The 22,234-nt window shown below is 44.3% G+C and overlaps 2 protein-coding genes across 3 annotated transcripts in view; both read left to right on the top strand.

The window, feature by feature from the left end:
* Positions 1–2,653, top strand: part of WDR49 (WD repeat domain 49) — a 95,513-nt gene extending 92,860 nt beyond the window's left edge. Inside the window, exon 19 of one of the 2 annotated variants that reach the window (XM_053390449.1) lies at positions 2,284–2,653. The gene's annotated coding sequence lies outside the window, so the exon portion shown is untranslated. The remainder of the gene's footprint in view (positions 1–2,283) is intronic. The other variant, XM_053390450.1, reaches the window with a different exon arrangement.
* A 1,009-nt stretch (positions 2,654–3,662) lies between these two features.
* SERPINI2 (serpin family I member 2) overlaps positions 3,663–22,234 on the top strand; it is a 38,115-nt gene continuing 19,543 nt past the window's right edge. Inside the window, exons 1-4 of the mRNA XM_053390448.1 lie at positions 3,663–4,098; positions 8,320–8,612; positions 19,792–20,019; positions 21,264–21,458. Coding sequence (XP_053246423.1) covers positions 4,070–4,098; positions 8,320–8,612; positions 19,792–20,019; positions 21,264–21,458 — 745 coding nt within the window. The 5' untranslated portion in view covers positions 3,663–4,069. The remainder of the gene's footprint in view (positions 4,099–8,319; positions 8,613–19,791; positions 20,020–21,263; positions 21,459–22,234) is intronic.

Below are 22,234 nucleotides of genomic sequence, written 5' to 3'. Positions count from 1 at the left end.
ATGAGGCAAGCGTTGGCCCGTTGAGAAGGAGGCAGGGGAAAGAGTCTAAAGACAGCTTCTGAGATGATAAAGGGGTTGGGTAGGTAATTCCTCTAAAGAAAGTCTACAGACCCTGCGTGTGAGAGAGCTTCCCTAGATAAAAGATAGGGAACAACAAAATTCCCTTGGAAATCCTGGATTTGTCCACCAAGGAAGCCCCCACTGTTTGCTATGCAATTGCTTTGCCATGGAACTGAAAACTGAAAAGTGAGACACAGTGTTGTGTAATGGTTAGAGTGCTCGACTTCTTGCTGGACCTTGGTCTTCCTCATCTGTCAAATGGAGCCAACATCCCCTGTTAATGCCGAATTCCTTAACCATATAAACTCCCTCCCTCCCTCCGTGTGTGTGTGTGTGTGTGTGTGTGTGTGTGTGTGAGAGAGAGAGAGAGAGAGAGAGAGAGAATGTATTTGACTTGCTTTATAGTCTATGGCAGGCTTCCTCAAACTCGGCCCTCCAGATATTTTTGGCCTACAACTCCCATGATCCCTAGCTAGCAGGACCAGTGGTCTATGGCTTGTTTGCCTGCTTTTGTCACCTGGAGCCATCTACCAGTCCCGGTTTTCCGCTTGCATATGGATTGTGTCAACCTTGTCATGCAAGCTATGCCGCTGGACTTTGATCGCTGCCCCTCCCACTCATACACTGGAGTGTGTCCCTGTGAAATGCCAGAGGATCTGCCAGGGGTGTTAAGCTTAGCTGAGATGCCCTCCCCCTGTTGTTAAGAGCGGGGCTATTTTCAGTCGTAACTCAGTTCCAGTACCTCTCAGGTGGGCACCATTGCTATTATAAGGGAACAAAGGAGGTGTTCATGGTGAGTTCCAGCACCTCTTTTTCCAGAAAAATAGCACTGGTTCGGAGTACACAGCTTGTGTCCTGTGCAGTCACAGAATGTCCTGTTCTCTTTTAAAAATAACTTTGCCTGTTACACCCAATAAATAATACATTGTACATAATCTCGGCTCCAGTACATTGATATTACATTTTGTTAAGTTATAATATATCATATTACAATGCTTTTTTTGCAAAACCCTTGCTTCTGTCTCACAAATTGGATGGAAACAGTTGACCCAGATCACCTTCTCCTCCTTGTCTCTGCCCCAGTTCTTTAAACTTCACCAAAAGAATTAGCTATAAACTAATTCTACAGGTTTTTTGTTTTTAAAAGCCTTTCTGGTTCCCCTCTCCCTTTAATATCTTAATGCATCCTTGATCATTTGTGTGGTTTTGCTCTCTCCACTGCATGCTTATTATTGGTCTACATTTGCTTGATAATGGGGCCTCTGAAGGGATGTAGCCAGACATCCTCACTAGGGCCATGGCTCAGTGATAGAGCAGGTCCCTCGTTCAATTCCTGGCATCTTCAGGTTGGGCTGGGAGAGTTCCTGACCTGAAACCCTGAGGAGACACTGCCAGTCAGTGCAGACAATACTGAGCTAGATGGACCGATGGTCTGACGGGGGTACAAGGCAGCTTCCTGTGTTCCTAAGGTAAAGTCACCTTTTTCTGGTTGGGGCTTTGAAGAATGGAGAATCAATGGAACCAATGTGTCAGATGCTGATGGTGGTTGCTCGTGAGTAACCAGGCAGGACTCCGACCTCTTTTACAGGTTTTATTGTGCAAACTAGATAGATAGATAGATAGATAGATAGATAGATAGATAGATAATTTATTATGGCCGGAGACCAATTGTGCAAACTATTTACAGTGCAGATCTACCAAGTTCATGTCCGTCTCAGTCACTTGCAGAATCTGGGAGTGGCCCCTTCCGGCTTCTCCCCCAACATAAGAACTTCGGCACCCCAAGCCTCTTCCTCCCCTCCTTACGTTTCACCCCTCTGTGCAAGCTGGGTGACGGAAGTGGTGTGCATCCCTCCTGGCCAGCCTGGCGAGGTGAGGCGCTGGGGTTCACAGCAGCATCCTCGAGCCCTCTCCTCGCTTGGCTGGCCCCTTCCCTTTTTTCTCCACTGGAGGTGTGGCTTTTCCCATTGCTGGAAGAGGAACTGCTCCTCAGGAGTTTCAGAGAGTCTCTAAATCCCAACGGCCCCCCGCCTCCCTCCCCTGTTCCGATGGCAGTCCCCTGACACAATGGAACCAATGGATCTGTTCTGAGCATGACTAACACTGGATAGAAGTTGTATAAATTAAATAAACTTGACTATGCTTCACCTAAGTGGAAACAAGGAGTCTTTGTGTTGTACAAACCTATTCACTTCATTCTCAATATTTCTTTTCCTTTGCTAGAGCAAGCTTTTGCACAGCATTGCTAGACCCTAGAAGAAAAATGGTTTGAGGAACAGTTAACCAAATCAAAGGACGACCAGAAGCTTCAAAATCCGAATTCAGAATGAAAAAGTGCATTTGTGTTGTACAGTCAGAATATAAGTTTTGCTTCTTTTCTTACATTTATTATGGATTAAAGGTTTGTCTGCTTTTTGAGATGAAGCAAAAAAAAAATGATGAAAAAATGTCAGCACTGCAGGCCTGAATCTTCTGCCTGCCATGTACTTGTGATTTGTTTATGTACTTGAGAAAAAGCAGACAAGAACTGGAAGCCATTTCCTTTATTGAAGAAGATTGTCTTAATAGCAATTCATTAAAGATATTTATGCAGCCCTCTGCTCATGTAATGAATATTTAACCATTCTGAAAACAAAGGTTCAGAAATCCAAAGTTATTGCTCCTCTAGGTGAGGTTGATTTCACACGATCGTTTGTTTTTGCCCAGTCCAATTTCCAAATAGGGCAGGAGCGGCGAACCCCCATCCTGGGGACCTGATCAGCCCCTAAGTCTTTTTTGGGGGTGGAGGGTTTGCTAACAAACTTTGGTGGCAACAGCAAAAGGACAAAACAATGTTAAGTAGGCACAGCACTGATTAGGGATGGGGAAATATGTCAATTTCAGTTTCCCAATCAATCGATTATTCATATTTCTGCTTGCTATCTGGTAAGCCCAACACCACCGTGGGGAGAACTCTGCATCCTCTAGAAGGGCCCACTGGGGAAGTCCACTGAGAGCACTTTGGCCAGGCCCTCCTGAAACCAGATACTGGCCCTGGACTTGGAATAAGACTTCTGCATTTCATTAAGGCCTCCACCCGTCATTCTGCATATGCTCTGTTCAAACCAGGACTGAGTGCTTTCAGTAAAAATCCCGTATTTTTCACTTTATAGGACACACTTTTCCCCCTCCAAAAATGAAGGGGGAATGTGTGTGCGTTCTATAGAGCGAATGCAGGCTTTCGCTGAAGCCTGGAGAACGAGAGGGGTCGGTGCGCACCGACCCCTCTCACTCTCCAGGCTTCAGGCAGCTATCCGCAAGCCTTCAGAGCACGGCGGGAGTTCCCACCGGGCTCCGAAGCCTTGCGGATAGCAGCCTGAAGCCCAGAGAGCGTAGCGCCAACTCCCGCTGGAGCGAAAAATACGGTATGGAGTGAAAAATACGGTAGATTCCAATGCTGAATGCTGTCTCAAACTTATGCTCAAGGACTCTGGCCAATTGCTACATGTAGACTTTCCTTCTTAAACACCCCTGCATCATTTCTGCCCGTTTCAAAATGTATCTATGCACGTGTCCGTAAGGATATACACAATTAAACCATTCAGCTAGCCCAGCGCTCACTGGACAGGTGGATATGACCATTTATGTCCCAGCGTTCACTAGGGGAGCAATTTGTATAAATAACTTTTCCGGCCAATAACACCCAAGGTAAAGCAGCAACAAATTGGACTGGATTCTGGGGCTCCTCGTGAGATTCGCGGTCGTCGTTTCCATTCTGCTAGAACGCTTACAAACGGCCTGATGTTCAAGCCTCTTGCAAAGCGAGCTGCTTGGTTTATCTAACAGTGCAGCACTTTGGGAAGAAAAGCAGCCTTTCATAACACATTCGGCGACCACCTGTTACGTGCCCGCCTCATTAATCAAGCGGCTTTTCCCAATAAATGTTGCCATGTAAACGCCCTTGGCCTTCTCCTCGATCTTTGCATTACTCGACAGCCTACGCTGGATGCACAGACCTGCAAATCGCTGAATGGTGAATATTATGCTGCCGTTTTCCAGGTACGTGCCTTTTATATGCACTGATAAAGTCATTAAAAAGTGGAGGGGAAAGATGGCACAATAGTGGCAGCTATGAATGCAAAGCTCAAGTGACTTATAAGCCCTACCTTTCGTTGCCATGTCATTTTCCTTTCTTTCACCGTGGTTACAGGGAGTATTTCTGCTTTGCTCTTTGCACTAAGTTTGCAGCAGAAAGTGATCCCGCTCCTGAAGAGTTCACACGAGTCCATTTCTAAATAAGTAATGATGTTGTTCCAGCTCGTGTTGAAATATCCTGCCTATGGTAGCTCTGCTGGAGGCATCTACACGGCTTCCCCAGTACTGAAATATGAAGAAGCAAAGCAGGGACTGAACTACTGTATTTTTCGCTCTATAAGACGCACCAGACCATAAGACGCACCTTCACTTGGTCTGTAATGGACTTTGCCTTCTCTTTTGGCTTGTGGAGAAGGGCTAGCCTTCCAAAGGCTGGGAGACTCCATCAACCCCAGCCAGCATGGTCAGAAGTCAGGGCTGATGGGGAGTTGAAATCCAACAACATCTGGGGGGCCTCAGCTTCCCTGTCCCTGCTGTAAAGTGAGTACGAGGAACAATGAAAACCTCCCACAGGTTTAGGAAACTGGCTTATTGACCCAACCAGTATAAAGCATTATTCCCAATATGTTTTGAACTGTAAGACTAGCTCCAAAACGAGCTCCTTACACTTGCTGGGGCAGCTGGCATTGCTCAAAATGTGTTACGATTTTGGGCCAATAAACCAGTTTCCTGCACTTGTTGGATCCTCATTTGTTTCTGCTTTGCGGTGTGTTTGATTATCCGGCGGCCCTCCAGATGTTGCCATGGATGATGTAAGTTGTAGTTCAGCAACATCTGGAGGGCTGAAGGTTCCCCATACCTGCCTTATGGATTGCAGGACTTTGCAACTTTAATTGTGCAGAGAAGAAGAAAAACAGATTCGAGAATTGATTAGATATGTCAGATGGGAAAAACCACAGCTGGCAATTATTTTCTCCTTGTTTGCCATACTTAAAGATACGGGAGAACTCTCAGGGCCAAGGCAAACATTGCAAACATTGTTTTAATTTGGCTAGCTGTTTTTTTTTTTATAAAAAAAATGGTGCTGTTAGCCACCCCCCAAATTGGAGGATGGACAGGATATTAAAGTTTTGTATTGATAAAGAAACCTGTAAAGAGAGCTAGTGTGGTTTAGTGGTTAAAGCATTGGGCTAGGACCTGGGAGACCAGGGTTCAAATCCCCTCTCAGCCATGAAGCTCATCTGGTATCCTTGGATCAGCCTCCTGGCCTAACCTACCTCGCAGGGTTGTCGTGGGGATTAAATGAAGAGAGGTTGGAACCATGTGCACCATCTTGAGCTCCTTGGAGGAAAAGTGGGATATAGATGCAATAAATAAATATTAATACTCTGCCCAGTGGCATGGCTTAAAGAAAATATTTGGGAGACAGCCTTAAAGGAAAAAATGTGACACTATGTTGTGTGCTTCACCCTCTCCTCTCCTGCCACTTTACTCCAAACTGTACCCAAAGCCAGTGTGGTGTAGTGGTTAAGAGCGGTAGTCTTGCAATCTGGTGAACTGGGTTCGCGTCTCCGCTCCTCCACATGCAGCTGCTGGGTGACCTTGGGCTACTCACACTTCTCTGAAGTCTCTCAGCCCCACTCACCTCACAGAGTGTTTGTTGTGGGGGAGGAAGGGAAAGGAGAATGTTAGCTGCTTTGAGACTCTTTAGGGTAGTGATAAAGTGGGATATCAAATCCAAACTCCTCCTTCTCCTCCTCCTCCTCTTCTTCTTCTCCCCTTCTCCATCACCCCCTGCCAACGTTCAGAGGAGAATTTTCAAGTGCAAATGTACGTATTTCAGTCCTAGTATAGCTCTTCTCCACCCTGCATAACACGCACTTTCATTATACAACTGATCAATGCTACAAGAGGGCTGTCTTCTTCCCCCTCCTCCTCTTCTTCTTCTTCTTCTTCTTCTTCTTCTTCTTCTTCCTCCTCTTCTTCTTCTTCTTCTTCATCTGCCCACTCGCCTATTCCCCAAACAGCTTGACTGACCCTAAACACAGGTTATGCTGGGATGTCAGTTTCATTAACGCCGGGAAGCAGACCTCACATTACGGATGTGCCAAATGGCTCTGCAGCTGCATCCATTATTTACCACGAAACCATTAATTATCAGTGGCAAAACAGCACTGCTGATCATTGATGCCAGGAAATCCAGCACGGTAATTTCCATCAGTGGAAAAGAAAATTAAGTTATGTTGGGAGTGTCTTAAATGGCCATTCAGAATAAATATTGCTGGCGGCTAGCGACTGCAGACATCGTCCCTGCATGAGGATATGAAAATGTCTCCATCACCTTTTTAACATGGCGTAGGAGTCTGTATTCGCTCTGCCTTTCAAATGGATCTTTGATTTATGGGTGCGATAAATGCGCTGGTGATAGAGCATAAGGGAAAGAAAGCTTTACTTTGTCAGAGAAACTGCATTTGTGGAAAGAAGGTGGCTGTTCCTTTGGAACCGAATATTGTCCACTGAGCGGAATCTTAAAAGACCAGTTCTAAATGAGTTTATGTGGGATGTGATACATAAGTAGCAGTCAAATACAACATTCCTTGTTTTCCTAGAGTGGACATGCAGGGGGATGTTTGATTCAGCCAGTCGGAACTTCCTGTTTCCTCCTGGGCTGAGACGGAAGAGGAAGTTCCTCTTGCATGTGACTAGACGTGGGCGTGACCTTACCTGTCCAGGTAACAAAAAGGACAAGGCACGCAGCCAGCTCTCTCTCTTTGACTTCCTCCTTCGTTGGACCAGCAGCTTTATGGCTAGAGATGCTCTGTTGGCTTTCAGAGGAGAAAGGGACTATCTCCATATTGGATAGACCCACATGTATATACTTTGTAACTAAGTCTGCCTTCAGGGATCCAACTGTGAACTGATGATGTGAGTAAACTTCTTTTACATACTTTAAACAAGATTGTGGGTTGTTCATTCTTTTAAGAGGGATATAAGGGGACTTACCAGGAATCTAATAGTAAGAGGCTTAAACAAGCCTGCAGTTTACTCATAAGGAAGTCCTATGTAGTTTAGAACAGGGGTTGAGAACCTCAGACCCAGAGGCCAAATGCTCCCCTCCAGGCCTCTCTTACCTGGAACGCTCCGCAAGCCACAGCTCTCGCTGGTCCTGCTTCGGACCCCAAGCATTTTTGCCTGGCTGGAACAGGTCCTTGAACTCTGCCAATGCCTCTTGCCTCTTTGGATAGAGTGGGTGATTGGGTGTTGAAAGCAGCCTACTGTACAAAGGTAACACAGGTGGAAAGAGGTTTGTTGCTTGTAGGCTTTCCATAGGCATCTGGCTGGCTACTGTAATAACAGGGTGCTGTAGCAGATGGACTTTTGGCCGGTTCCAACAGAGCTCTTCTTACGTTCCTATCCACCACAACCCCAAGACCTGTGTATGTGACCATACCCCCACTAGTGTATATCAGAAGGTTGGCAGTTTGAATCCCCACAACGGGGTGAGCTCCCGTTGCTCTGTCTCAGCTCCTGCCAACCTAGCAGTTCAAAAGCATACTAGTACAAATAGATAAATAGGTACTGCTGTGGCGGGAAGTTAAACGACGTTTCCGTGCACTCTGGCTTCCTTCACAGTGTTCTGTTGCGCCAATATCGGTTTAGTCATGCTGGCCACATGACCTGGAAAGCTGTCTGTGGACAAACGCCAGCTCCCTTGGCCTGAAGCGAGATGAGTGCCGCAGCCCCATAGTCACCTTTGACTGGACTTAACTGCCCAGGGGTCCTTTACCTTACCTTTATGTTATGTACCTTACCTTTATGTTATGTTATGACAGGGTGTTTTATTCCCCTTCTCATTGCTCATCCCTTTACACTTGCTTACATCAAACGTAATATGTCTTGTGTTTGCAAATACATTACAATTCCTTCCTTCCTCCTCCAGTCCTCTGAAGACAGCAGAATGGCTAGTTGGATAAGGATGTGCAGTGCTGAGAAGGCACCCCTCCCCCTTCCAAAAGGGAGGGTGTACTTTGAAAATAGCAGTCTCTTGTATGAGGTTATTCTGGAAACAAAATCTAAGTGAAGACTTCATTGCGTTGGGGGGTGGCGGGAAGAGGATAATTCCTAAAAGGGAATGGAAGCAATTTGACTATGCATTATTAAACCTCCTTTCCAACAATTCAACAGCTCAAGGAGCTACCAAGCATTCTGCAGTACAATGAGGAGAGCTCTACTTCCAAGCCTTCTCCTTGCTGTCACTGGAATCCACCTCACCAGAAGCCATACCTCCCAACCTGTGGCTGAAAGCACCGCACGGTTGGCAGTGGATTTGTCCCGGGTTCTTTCTGTCTCCCAGAGAAATGAGAACATTCTCTATTCTCCACTTGGAGTTTTGTTGGCCCTCGGGACAATCCACTTAGGAGCCAAGGGAAAAGCACGCGATGAGATCAGGCAACTTCTCAACCTGCAAGGAAATGATGGTGAGTATCCGCACCAGCCTTCTCAAACCTGGTGCTCCCTTTTCCCTCCACCTCCTGATTTAGACTGCAACTTTCATCAGACCCAGCCAGTGTAGCCATCCAATGTTTCCAATCAGAATGATCTGGCTAGCTACCTGCTCTTCTTGAGTTTTGCTGTTGTTTTTAGTTTGCTAAGTTGCATGGTAACAGTTAAATCACTTTTGTTTTTTTTACGTTGAGTTTTGTATCCGTAAGCAAATGGAGGGGGGAAGTGGGATGTAAATGCAATAATAATAAATGGAATAATAAATAATCATTGGTGTATGCACAGAGACAAATAGGTTATTTTTAAAAATATTATATACTACTTGTAGTGAACCACTTTGACTAATTTTGATACAATATGGAAACCAACTATTGACACACAATAAAACCATTTTTTTAAAGACAAAAAAACCTCCATTCCAATTCCCCTCTGCCTGGTTTTGTATGCCACACACTGTCAGTGAGCATTCTGTGGCTACTGGATAGGCTCAGTCCTCAATGGAGAGGAGTTTGTTTTGTTTTTGCAGAGGTTCCTCCTCAATTATTTTGTCCTTCAAACCTTGAAGTTCTGCCCTACCTGCTGCCCATCTGGTGATAGCTCTTTCTTGTGCCTGAATGGTGTTGTTTCGGCTACAAAAAGATCCACATTCAGAGAAAGCATTCCCTTGCCTCCCAGAAAGAACATACAGTGGTACCTCAGGTTAAGTACTTAATTCATTCTGGAGGTCTGTACTTAACCTGAAACCGTTCTTAACCTGAAGCACCACTCTAGCTAATGAGGCCTCCTGCTGCTGCCACGCCGCCGGAGCACGATTTCTGTTCTCATCCTGAAGCACTATTTCTGGGTTAGCAGAGTCTGTAACCTGAAGCGTATGTAACCTGAAGCGTATGTAACCCGAGGTACCACTGTAGTGCCAAAGTCAGTCTGGCTCCATCCACTGGTCAGTGTGGGAGCAATTATTCCAATACTCGTTTTCCTCTTCCCTTCTTATTCCTTTTGCATCTTATTTATTAGATTGTGAGCATGTAGGCAGGGATGCCCTCATCTTTTAATATGTGCACAGTGCTTAGGAAAAAAAAGGTGTTTTATAAGTACAAAAACCAACAACAACATGTTGCTCCACTTCTCACTTTGGGCCTTTTCAAATCCCAAGTGTTCTGCAAGAATATGTTCATCCATAGAAAACGTAGATATCACCAAAGTTCTCTGAGGTTTCTCACTGTGAGTGACTTGCACAGTGCGGAGGTATAAGCCCTACCTCTTGTCTGTTGGCAACATGACATTTTGCTTTCTGTATCTTGTGCAGAAGCAAAAGCAAACAAAAGCAAACAAAACCAACATTGCCTCCTATGAAGCTAAAAGGTCTGATAACTGAAGGCTGTTTTCAAATGCAAGGTCTCAGAAAATGTAATAACTGAATATAATTGTTTGTATCTCAAATGCAGTTTGGGCAAAATGAAATCTACAAATCAACCCCAGTGTGCAAGGAACACATTTGCCATAGCTTAGTTTACTTTTTTTTTTTTTAAAAAAAATAATCCTTTGACATCTATGGCAAATAATTTAAAAAACAAAACCTAAAGACAGATGGGCATCTTTGCGGCATTTCTTTTAGCCCTTTCACTGAAGATGTAAATCCACCCATTCAAGCAGATGATTGCCTACTATTATGGTTCATTTTTCCCCCTTTAGAAAATACATTATGAAATAAATGCTCTTTCCTCTAAATTCCTCCAAATGCCTTGCTATCAATCACGGACACAAAAGGAAGGTCTCTGGAACGTCTGTGCAGTACATGCAATCACACGATCTAGTGCTTGATTGGCTTCACACTGCTGTTTTTGTAAAAATGCCGCTCTTCGAGATATAAAGAGGGGCATGAAAGAGATCTTGGCCATGGTACCCATTTATTCTTTTCAGCAGTTATCCTCCACCTCTGTCCTCTTCCCTCTCATTCGCTCTCTCAGTGAGGAGGAGGAGTGACAACCATCTTTTGCTTTACTGATCAGATTGGGTGTCTCTGGTTAGCTGTTGTCTTCTATATATATGTGAGCTCCAGCAGGTACACAGGCATGCCAGCTGCCAATGTCAGGCATGGTTGTTGTTGTTTAGTCTTTTAGTCGTGTCTGACTCTTCGTGACCCCATGGACCAGAGCACGCCAGGCACTCCTGTCTTCCACTGCCTCCCGCAGTTTGGTCAAACTCATGTTGGTAGCTTCGAGAACACTGTCCAACCATCACATCCTCTGTCATCCCCTTCTCCTTGTGCCCTCAATCTTTCCCAACACCAGGGTCTTTCCCAGGGAGTCTTCTCTTCTCATGAGGTGGCCAAGGTACTGGAGCCTCAGCTTCACAATCTGTCCTTCCAGTGATCACTCAGGGCTGATTTCCTTCAGAATGGATAGGTTTGAACTTCTTGCAGTCCATGGGACTCTCAAGAGTCTTCTCCAGCACCATAATTCAAAAGGATCCATTCTTCGGCGATCAGCCCTCATTATGGTCCAGCTCTCACTTCCATACATCACTACTGGGAAAACCATAGCTTTAACTATACAGACCTTTGTTGGCAAGGTGATGTCGCTGCTTTTTAAGATGTTGTCTAGGTTTGTCATCGCTTTTCTCCCAAGAAGCAGGCATATTTTAATTTCGTGACTGCTGTCACCATCTGCAGTGATCATGGAGCCCAAGAAAGTAAGGCAGTGATCCATGAAGGAGGTCAGGCATTGTAGGCTACATCAAAAGTATGTGTCCCTGTTTCCACACCTCAGTGGGTCTGCACATGTCAGATGACTAATCCATTCCACCTCCTCTGCCATGTAGATGGTGTATGTTATGTATTCAGTGGTCTGTGTTTGCCTGAGCTGAAGTCTGGACTAAGGATTCTGAGCTCCTATGTTCTGATTCGATACATGATGTCCAGTCACAGAACATTTCAGGATTTAGGCCTCTGCCATTGGCCCTTGACCTCTGAGTCGTAATTTGCAGCTTGGAAGTTCAGACAGCCAATCACACTGGGAGTGGGAGTGGCCCAGGCTTTCAGGAATGTATATAAGCAGTTGCTTTGCACCTGTTTCCCAGTTATGTAGTTCAATAAAGGTTCTTGCCTTTATCGCTGTGTCTTGCCCTGTGGGAACCCACCTACACTTCAGTGTAAACATATGAGATGGGTGTTCCATGTTGACTTATACCTGAGCATTCAGATACTCTGCCACGGACATTTCCCTCTATCACACGTATGGGTCTTTCACACAAACAACAATTTTCATTGAATGCCTAGGCTATTCTCTGCACAGTGGAGAGAATGAGTATCCTGTCGATTTACAAAGGCCCAGTAAATAGACTGTGTGAACTTACTCTGTTTATCATTGTGGGATATTTAAAATGCACCCAAACCAACAATTTGTGTCTTGCTAGATAGGCACATGATAGGAGCTGAAGCTCATGGAGTTTTCCTGTAAGTTTGCTAGAGAGAATACCATGAGAGACACTCTCACTGTGCCGTGATAGGGGGAGGGCGTAGCCATAAATATTCTCTTACCTGCCTGGGCACATTCTCTTTTTCAGAGGCTAAGTCTAAGGTCCAATTCTCAGATTCCATCTTAAGCTAGACTTAAATATGTCTCCGTAACTGAATTACCATTTTAAGCCTGCCTGAACAAAGCTGCTGTGTTATTCTTCAACAAGTATTTTGGATGAGAAAATGTTATCTTTACCTTTTACAAGATTGTAAAAACCATGGAGAGACCTGGCCTGAACAGAGACATTGGATTCTTATCTCATTATACTTGATAAAGCTATTTTTAGCCATCTCACCCCTTGCTTTTTCCTGTAAGACCAATTGCAGTTGTTAACAGTCATCAACAGGTTTACCACACCTGTCAGCCAATCACCCATTTCCACCACCCTTCTGAGTAATACCCTTCCCCACCCTCTCACTATATATAAGGGTCTGGTGACTTCTGTTTCAGTGTATCTGTGCATGCACACGAAAGCTCATACCAATAACTAACTTAGTTGGTCTCTAAGGTGCTATGGGAAGGAATTTTTAAATTTTGTTTTATCTAATAAATATATCCTCTCCTAACATTTATTCACATCCCAGCAATCATCCTATACTGGGGTATCCCAGGTGTAAAGGTAAGTCATCCAGACATGATTAATAATCCGTATATTTCTTTTCCCAGTTTCCTGATCTGTAGCCAGACTATCTTCCTCTATCACATCATTCTTCACAAATGACTAAATATGTCTTTTAGCAGCTCAAACATAGTTTTATTATAAGGACTCCAGAAATAAATAAATCATTGTCACCTAGCAGAGAAAAATGGAAAACTGAATGCCCCAGGTCAGTGGATAGCTTGATGAATGTGTTGGCCATGTATGTGGTAGCTATGAAAAGGGCAAAATTCTTGTTAAGGATAATTAGCAAAGAGATTTAAAATAAAACTGCCAATATTAGAATGCCATCATACAAATCTATGGTGAGACGGTACTTGAACACTGTGTGTCTTTCTGGTCATCTCCCCTCAAGAAGGATATTGTAGAGCTGGAAAATGGCAACCATCATGCTCAAAGGGTTGGAGCAAACCTTTGATGCTTTTTGGTTAAGGAAGAAAACGTCAATACGTGGGTGGGGGACGTGATCGGGGTTGTCAATAATATGCCTGATGTGGAGAAAATGGATAGAAAAACGTTTTCCTCCCTCAATTATAATACAAAATCTTGGGGCCATCCAATGAAGCTGAACTTTGGAAGATTCATGACAGAAAAAATAAAGTTCACTCAGTGCGCAAACAGTGGAGTTTTCTCCTACAAGAGGCTGTGATTGTCATAGACTTGGATGGCTTTAACAGAGAATAAAGGCAATCAATGGTTACTAGTCATGATGACTATGTTCTGTTTCCACTGTGGGAGACATTATGCCTCTGAATACCACCTGCTAGGAACGGCAAGTGGGATTAGTGCTGTTTCACCCAGGTCCTGCTTTTGAGCTTCCCATAGGCATCGTACCTACGGGACCGCCTCTCCCGGTATGCCCCACGGAGGACCTTAAGGTCCATAAATAGCAACACCCTAGTGGTCCCGGGCCCTAAGGAAGTTAGATTAGCCTCAACCAGAGCCAGGGCTTTTTCAACACTGGCTCCGGCCTGGTGGAATGCTTTGTCTCATGAGACCAGGGCCCTGCGGGATCTGATTTCTTTCCGCAGGGCCTGTAAGACAGAGTTGCTCTGCCTGGCCTTTGGCTTGGAGTCAATTTGATTCCCTCCCCCTCTTTCTTTTTCCTTTCTTCTCCTGTGATGAGGCTGCATTTTAATTTTAATTGTTTTAATGTTGTATTTTAATCTTGTTTTTAAGTTGTATTCATTCAACTGTTTTTATTATTGGTTGTCAGCCGCCCAGAGCCTGGCCTTGGCTGGGAAGAAGAAGAAGAAGAAGAAGAAGAGTTTGGATTTGATATCCCGCCTTTCACTCCCTTTAAGGAGTCTCAAAGCGGCTAACATTCTCCTTTCCCTTCCTCCCCCACAACAAACACTCTGTGAGGTGAGTGGGGCTGAGAGACCTCAGAGAAGTGTGACTGGCCCAAGGTCACCCAGCAGCTGCATGTGGAGGAGCGGAGACGCGAACCCGCAGGGCTCCTGCGAAGGGCAGGGTATAAATAAATTTATTATTATTATTATTATTATTATTATTATTATTATTATTATTATTATTATTATTATCTGGTCTTCCTACCCAAAAATCAGCTTTAAAAGTCCCCAGACCTATTTGCCTGAAATCCAGCAGTTTTCTTATCCAGAGGCAACCTCCATCACATCTGCTCTTTTCAGGACAATGGTCCATAAAACACATGGGGAGATTAAGTGGTCTGCTCATCGCCCACCCCGAAACTGTAATAGCTGTCCTTGTAGAGAAATCAGTTATCCTTCTGAAATTTGGCAGGATTCATGCTCTCAGAAGGGGCAACCATGCCTGCAAATTCCATCCAGTTTGGCCATACTAAAAATAGCCGTAGCTAAAGTTAAGTCCAGGGGTAGGGTGGGGTGAATCACATCTTCCAACATAAAACCCCATGGACCAACTTGTCTGCGATCTGGCAGTCTAGGGGCTACCATGCTTCAAAATTACACCCATTTTTGTTCAATTTTTTTTAAAAAAATTAGTTCGTGTTTATTTCTTTATAAGAGATGCAGCAGAGGAAATGAGGCAAATCTGGACCCCTGAGGGAGCCTCTAAATTGCTGGGTTAGGTTGTTTTAAGGAGCACCAAATTGGAGTCTGAACCAAACTTTGTGGTCAATGCACACATGCATCTCCACCATATAAGGTTTCAATTGTCTCCTTGTTAATAAAAGGTTGGTGATTATACCTCAAGTGCACATTTCACCACTAGAAGAAAAACCCAAATAGGAAACCCATAAATCACTTTAAAAGGGACATGTGACTTTAAGAGGGGAGAACGTTCATTAGAGTACATATAAGTCGTTCTTGAAGGAAAGATCAGGATGGCTAACACATGAAGTAATTTTTTGAAAGCTTCAGTATCTTCTGTAACACCAGTTCTGAAAATTGTGCAGAGAGTCGTTTTGAAAGATAAATTTATATGTCATCAGAACAGCGCTTGGATGCTTTCAGCTCACTCTTAAATTCAACAGATCTTGCTTTCTCCTTATTTAAGCTTATTTTAATCCCTGCTGGAGCTCCTGGGACTTTCTATTGCTTTAGAAATGCAACATCTGACTTGCTAGATGGCAACATGAAGTGATATTAGGAGGAGTGTGAAATAATGCACTTTATCAGCCTTGTTCTTATGCAGCCACCATGGTATTAAATGAACAACCTGTGGCATGAAATGAGGATAATTCAGATTCAGGACCTGGGGGTCTGTCGTCAGAGAATAGGAATGCTTGCCTGTTGACAAGCTGCTGTCCCTCTCTCTGGTCTCGACTATAGCCCAGGGCCCATTCTGCGTCTTGCTGCCTCTATGGGGTTTCTGTTGTGATGCCATCAGAACAATACTGTACTTTGGGGCAGAAGTCCAATGTCCTGCTCACCAGAATGAGTGGAAGGGGCCCCCAATGCACCAGGCACGACTTATCACATTTTAAAGCAATAGAGATGACCATCATAAAAGGAACCCTATAAGACCTGCACTGCTGTGTTTCTCTTATATTTTACTGGTCTATTGCTGCTGCCATCAGCTTTCCCACACTTCTTACTCCAGCAATAAGTATGACTATAGCTCAGTTGGTAGAGCATCAGACTCTTAATCTCAAGGTTATGGGTTCGACCCCCATCTTGTGGAAAAGATTCCTGCATTGACCCTTGTTGTCCCTTCCAACTCTACAATTCTTTGATTCTCTGATATGTGCTATTAGGACAGCAGTGCTGAAAAACCATTCCTTTGTTAGACTACTCCAGTGGTCAGTTAATTATAGGAAAGGATGGTAGTCAGTTGATACTTAGATGAAGCCTGGTCTTTACTGAGCTTTCATTGTGATTTGTTTGTGGGGAGGTTATAAGGGAATGAATATTCATCCTGAAATGATTGCAGGGTATTTACACATCTTCCTGTAAATAATCCGCTCACTCCACATTCTGAGGTGCATTTTCCTATCATCTTCCTAACTGCAACTAACTTATTTTTAAGTGGATTTGTTACGCCAAGGCGACAGAGCTCTCCCTTGAATTGTGCAAACCTATATTTCTGCTGTGCTCTTGAATCCCTCCTGCAAAATACTGACAGTCTGGAGGCAATCTGACTTCTGAGAAAACATGCATAGGGTTGCGCTCTGCAAGCTTCCAATACTTTCTCATCCAAGTAATCTAACCCTGAGAGCATTGTCCTTGGAACTTTTCACCACTCAAGCGATGCAGAAGTTCTTATAATCTGCTTGCCGCATGGCCGGAGCCTTGGCTGCAAACTGAGCAAAAGAAAAAGTACAAGTGGCAAGATGGCATAGCCATAACAATGCTATGTGAGCGTGCATGCACAGTACATTTTTAAATAAAAACCATCAAATTCATTACAGCTTTTAAAATCTAGCATATGGGTAAATGGCATCAAGTTACTTGCAGGACCAGGCATCGGATTCCCATACCCCAACCCATGCAAATTAGAGACCAATTTGGCTGGGTTTTGGGTCAAAACAGGCCACAACTTTATTGAATACAGATGAAAGAGCTTTGGCTTGGGCATGGGGCAATCAAAATACTTCTGGCCCGCCTGCCAGAAGTGACACCTGGTTAATCCAGATGGGGGTTCCTAAGACTTGCCATATTTTTCGCTCCATAAGAGCCTTCCTAAAAAGTAAGGGGGAATGTCTGTGCGTCTTATGGAGCGAATGCGTGGTCCCTGGAGCTGAACTGCCCAGGGGCAAAAAGCAGATCATACTTTTTTTTTTTGAAAGAGGGAAATGGGTGTTGAAACAAAGCCACTAATTGGCAAGCGATCGGAAGCGAGATAAGGGACGTTAGCAATAAAGGAGGCTGCTTGGGAGGGGGGAGGTAAAAGCCCATGGATCCTCAGGATTTTTGCATTGGGTCACCCCAAATTCACCATCAGATCACATAGCATGTCCATGGCTACAGCCTGCACCAAAAAACTCACGCACTCACTGTTTCGTGGGGCCGCAATGGCACAAAAACATGGTTACAAAGCACGGATCCACATGGATCCTCAGGATTTTTGCATTGGGCTACCCCAAACTCATCGTCAAATCACATGTCTGTGGCCACAGCATGAACCCCAAAAATCATACATCCACTGTTTTAGTTCAGAATATTTTTTTCTTGTTTTCCTCCTCTAAAAACTAGGTGCGTCTTATGGCCAGGTGCGTCTTATGGAGCGAAAAATACGGTTCATCAAATAGGTGACCCCTGCAGGGACCACCGTCTGGGGGAGTGCCATCGGCCCTGGCCCCGCCTGGGCATGCGGACATGGGCACTCCCCCCGTAATCCTTTAAAGGGAAACCCCAGCATCTGAAGGGGCAGGCAGAGACTACAACCTTCCCTCCATCCAAAACAAAGGATTGCCCCAATGCCCAACCAGTTGTGACAATTGCTATGAGGTAGGCAAAACCACGGGGTCAATGCCAATTAGCCCGGTGGGCAAATTCCTACCCGGCTCCTTAAAGGACGGTGATCGCTGTAGCCACAGCAAAGTCATTGACTATCAGCTTAAACCTGGCAGCAATACTGGGGACCACTGCACAAAACAGCATGCAATGTTTTGAATGTCTGGGCTATGAGGAGGGAGTTCAGGCCTTCCGAACCCTTTCCTTGAGACCATGTCAATTTCACAAGCTTACCATAACTATTTCAGAAGCCCTGTGCATCCTTCAAGACTCCTGGAACTGGCATCCTTCAAGGATACATTCGTGAAGTTTGAATCCGGGAAAATTTAAATCTGCAAGGGCTAGATTTCTGCAATAAAAAGAAGGAAACATTCACGACTACTAAAAGGAGAAAATGCTGATGCGCCTTCTATAATGGAACGATTCCCGAGGATATGGCCAGTAGCTTTTATGTCCAAGTTGATGCATTTTATTAGAGGGCATGAAGATAGACAGCAAAGTAGCATGGTTGTTAAAAACTGTGCACTAGGATGATAAATAATTTGATGGCGTTGACCCATATGCTAGGTTTTAAAAACTGTAATGCACTTTAAAATTATTATTAGAAATGCACTGCGCATCCATACACAGCATTGTTATGGGGTAGCTATGCTGTCTTGCTACTCAAAGATTTCCTTTACCACAGTTAGGGCCAAGGATCCGGCCATGCGGCAAGGAGATTATAAAAATGTCTGCACCACTTGTGGCTTGGCAGATGGCTTCTGAACTGGGTCACTCTAGCCACCTGTCTAGACTGTGTCACTGGCAGACTTGGCCTGGTTTATAGCCAATTCATTAATTATATGGTGATCCTTCTCCGCCCCCCCCCCACCCCAAGGAGCTCAAGGTGACACACATGGCTGCCCCCCTGCCATCTCACTTTATCGTCACAGCAAACCAGTCAGGTAGGTTAGGCTGAAAGATGGTTCCTGGTTTCAACCAGAGCCACCCAGTGAGCTTCATGGCTGGAAAGGAATTGAACGTGGGCTTCCCTTCTCCTAGACCAACCTTCTTCAGACCAGTGCCAGCCTTCGTCAACATGGCCAGTGGCTGATGGGATATGGAGGGTGGGGTAAAATAAATGAATGAATGACTGTTGTTGTTTAGTTGTTTAGTCGTGTCCGACTCTTTGCGACCCCATGGACCAGAGCACGCCAGGCACTCCTGTCTTCCACTGCCTCCCGCAGTTTGGTCAAACTCATGTTGGTAGCTTCGAGAACACTATCCAACCATCTCGTCCTCTGTCATCCCCTTCTCCTTGTGCCCTCCATCTTTCCCAACATCAGGGTCTTTTCCAGGGAGTCTTCTCTTCTCATGAGGTGGCCAAAGTATTGGAGCCTCAGCTTCAGGATCTGTCCTTCCAGTGAGCACTCAGGGCTGATTTCCTTAAGAATCGATAAGTTTGATCTTCTTGCAGTTGATGGGACTCTCAAGAGTCTCCTCTAGCACCATAATTCAAAAGCATTAATTCTTCGGCGATCAGCCTTCTTTATGGTCCAGCTCTCACTTCCATACATCACTACTGGGAAAACCATATGGAAAATGAATGACTGGAGGGTTGGCACCTGTTGCTCCACCCATTTCTGCCTCTAGCACCACACGCCACTGGCTTGCGGCCTCTGGGTGATTGCCCATGAGTTAATGCGGCCCTCAACCTGAGAAAGTTCCCCCATTCCTGCTCTGCACCATTCTGGCTCTCAGATCAATGCTAACTTAATAGATGGGGATGTTGGACCAACCCGTCTGTTGTTTTTATCAAGGCTTTGCTCTCATTTTGCCTGAGTGGCTGGCTCATTTAAAAGCAAATTCGGTTCTCGGGAGAGGTGATTCTGCCATTCCCCATTCTTACTCTTTCTTTGCTCCAGGTATAATAGCATTTGTGTTGTGTCTCTTCATCTTTGCTGCAGACTTACCTTAGGGAGCACCTCAGCCAGGAAGCGGGGATTATGAACGCATGTCTGTATTGGATAACTACCCTATTACACAGCTGGTTTGTGTTCTTCAAATGAAGATGTTAACTCTTAACACTTATTTTCTTCAGGTGAAGCCTTCAAGCCGCTTCAGACACTGTTCTCCGTCCCCTCAGAAGGAAAGGCATTTACATTTAATCTTGCCAATGCCCTCTACCTTCAAGAAGGATTCATGGTGAAAGAACAGTATCTCCATAGCAACAAGGAATTCTTTCAGACAGCTGTAAAGCTGGTGAATTTCCAAGATACGAAAGCTTCCGCAGAGGCCATAAGTACTTGGGTAGAAAAGAAAACAGATGGTAAAAAAAAGCTCCTTGCCCCTTTCTTGCATGGGTTTGCTTCCCAGTGCATGCTGGTTAGGCCTCGTTGCTTCTTTCAAAGGGCAGAGCTTGTGGGAACAACCACTAGGTGGACTGAGGCAAATGTCTCAGAAGGCAAAAATTGGGTGGCCGCAGCAGCGCCCCGAGACATTGAGCCCCTGTCCATTCCCCTCTTTTGTCTTTTGTTACACATACCCTAAGCTAGCTTGCTCTCCTCAGCTGTACTGGAGGTGGAGGACGCTATCTCCATTGCCAGTGCTGAAGGAAGGTGCAACTGGGGGAGGCGCCATTTTGTTATTTGCCTTAGGCGGAAAAATGCCTTGGGCTAGCCCTGGAGTTAAAGGCACATTCACATGAATAAAAGAGGAAAAAATATTGGGAAATTCTGTGCACACAGTGCAATTTAAGACTGTTAAAATTATCCTCCTTTAAAAAGACATTTTAACTCCAAAATTCAGCCCAGCTTTGTATATGCTCATTTCACTAATGTAATCTGACATTTTGCATATAAGCCATAATAGTAACCAAGGAGACCTAATAAGTACCACACTTATGATCCCTAAACTTCAGGTTTGTTCTATGCCTTTAAATTCATGCTTTATATGTATAGATGGAATTATTTTTGTGTCACGGTGTACCAATTAAATGCATAATTTCTTTATGAAAAGATATTTTAGTTCCACCTCCACAGTGAATGCTATAAAGCTAAAAATATGGGAATTGTCCTCTTAGGAAATTTTGCTAGTCTTAAGGAAATTCTTTTGCTAGTCTTAAGGAAATTTTGCTAGTCTTAAGGGAATTATTTTAAATTCTTACAAAAAATCCCTACCAAGCAACACCCACCAAACTGGTCTGAAATTTCATTTCAACTCCCCCCAAAATATATTTTTCCAAATATATTCATTTTGATTACACCAGCAAACAAACATAATACATAAATAAAGCCTATCGAAAGCGATATTAAAATGGACAGAGGTAAGAGCTGTTTGACAGTGTAGCAGACTCCAGTGAGAGGTGGTGGACTTTCCTTCCTTGGCTGAATGGCCATCTGTCATGTATGATCTAGCTTAGATCCCTGCATTGCAGAGGGTTGGACTAGATGACCCTTGGGTCCCAACTCTACAATTCTGAGATTCTATGCTATTGTTCTTGTTTTATCTTAATTTGCATCCTGGCCAATTAGAGAAACAGCTAGACACAACTGACAGTCTCTTTCTGCACAGGTAAAATCAGGAACCTCGTGGCTAGTGGAGACCTAGGTCCCTTGACTAGACTTTTGCTGGTGAATGCCCTTTTCTTCAAAGGGGACTGGAAGCAGACGTTCAAAGCAGAGGACACCAGTCTGATGCCTTTCACTAAAAGTGATGGTTCCGTGACTGAGATACTGATGATGCACCTTCAGCTCACGGCAAAGCTTGGTAATTTAGACATCCCACTTGGTTTCACATGCATATACAGTGGTACCTCGGGTTACAGGCGCTTCAGGTTACAGACGCTTCAGGTTACAGACTCCACTAACCCAGAAATAGTACCTTGGGTTAAGAACTTTGCTTCAGGATGAGAACAGAAATCGCGTGGCGGCAGTGGGAGGCCCCATTAGCTGAAGTGGTGCTTCAGGTTAAGAACAGTTTCAGGTTAAGAACGGACCTCCTGAACTAATTAAGTTCTTAACCCGAGGTACCACTGTATATGAGTTTGTATGAATGGATGTGTAGATCAGTCCATTTCTGCTCCGGGTCGATTTCTCATGTGTTTATGTCTAAGTCTGTTCCATATCATTTCCTCACCATGGTGTGATTCTTAAAAACAACAACCAATCTGTACAAAAATAATATCTAAACTCCTACTTAACTATGTATTTTAACACAAAATATGTATTCAATATCCTTTTATCCTAAAATAGACATTTTATAAATGCATTCTGGTACGCTTTTGGCGACAAGAATTGCATCACAAAATTTTAGAGAAGTGCATAATTTGAAGGTTAATTATACTCCAATCTGTTTATCAGATCAGCCAATTACCGTATTTGTCAGTCTATAAGATGCCCAAATTTGGGCACTCAAATTTAAGAAAATTGGGGGAAATGGCACAGAGTTGTGAGTTTTTTTGGGGGGGGAGGATTACCCAGGGTTTTTAAAGCTTTTTTTAGAGGGGATTGCTGAAAATCGCTCACCCGCACACATTGCGAAAT

Source organism: Podarcis raffonei, chromosome 5 (genome assembly GCF_027172205.1).
Source record: "Podarcis raffonei isolate rPodRaf1 chromosome 5, rPodRaf1.pri, whole genome shotgun sequence".
In the NCBI taxonomy this organism is placed as follows: Eukaryota; Metazoa; Chordata; class Lepidosauria; order Squamata; family Lacertidae; genus Podarcis; species Podarcis raffonei.
The sequence above is the reverse complement of the archived record's forward strand: the minus strand, read 5'-3'. Positions and strand labels throughout refer to the sequence as shown.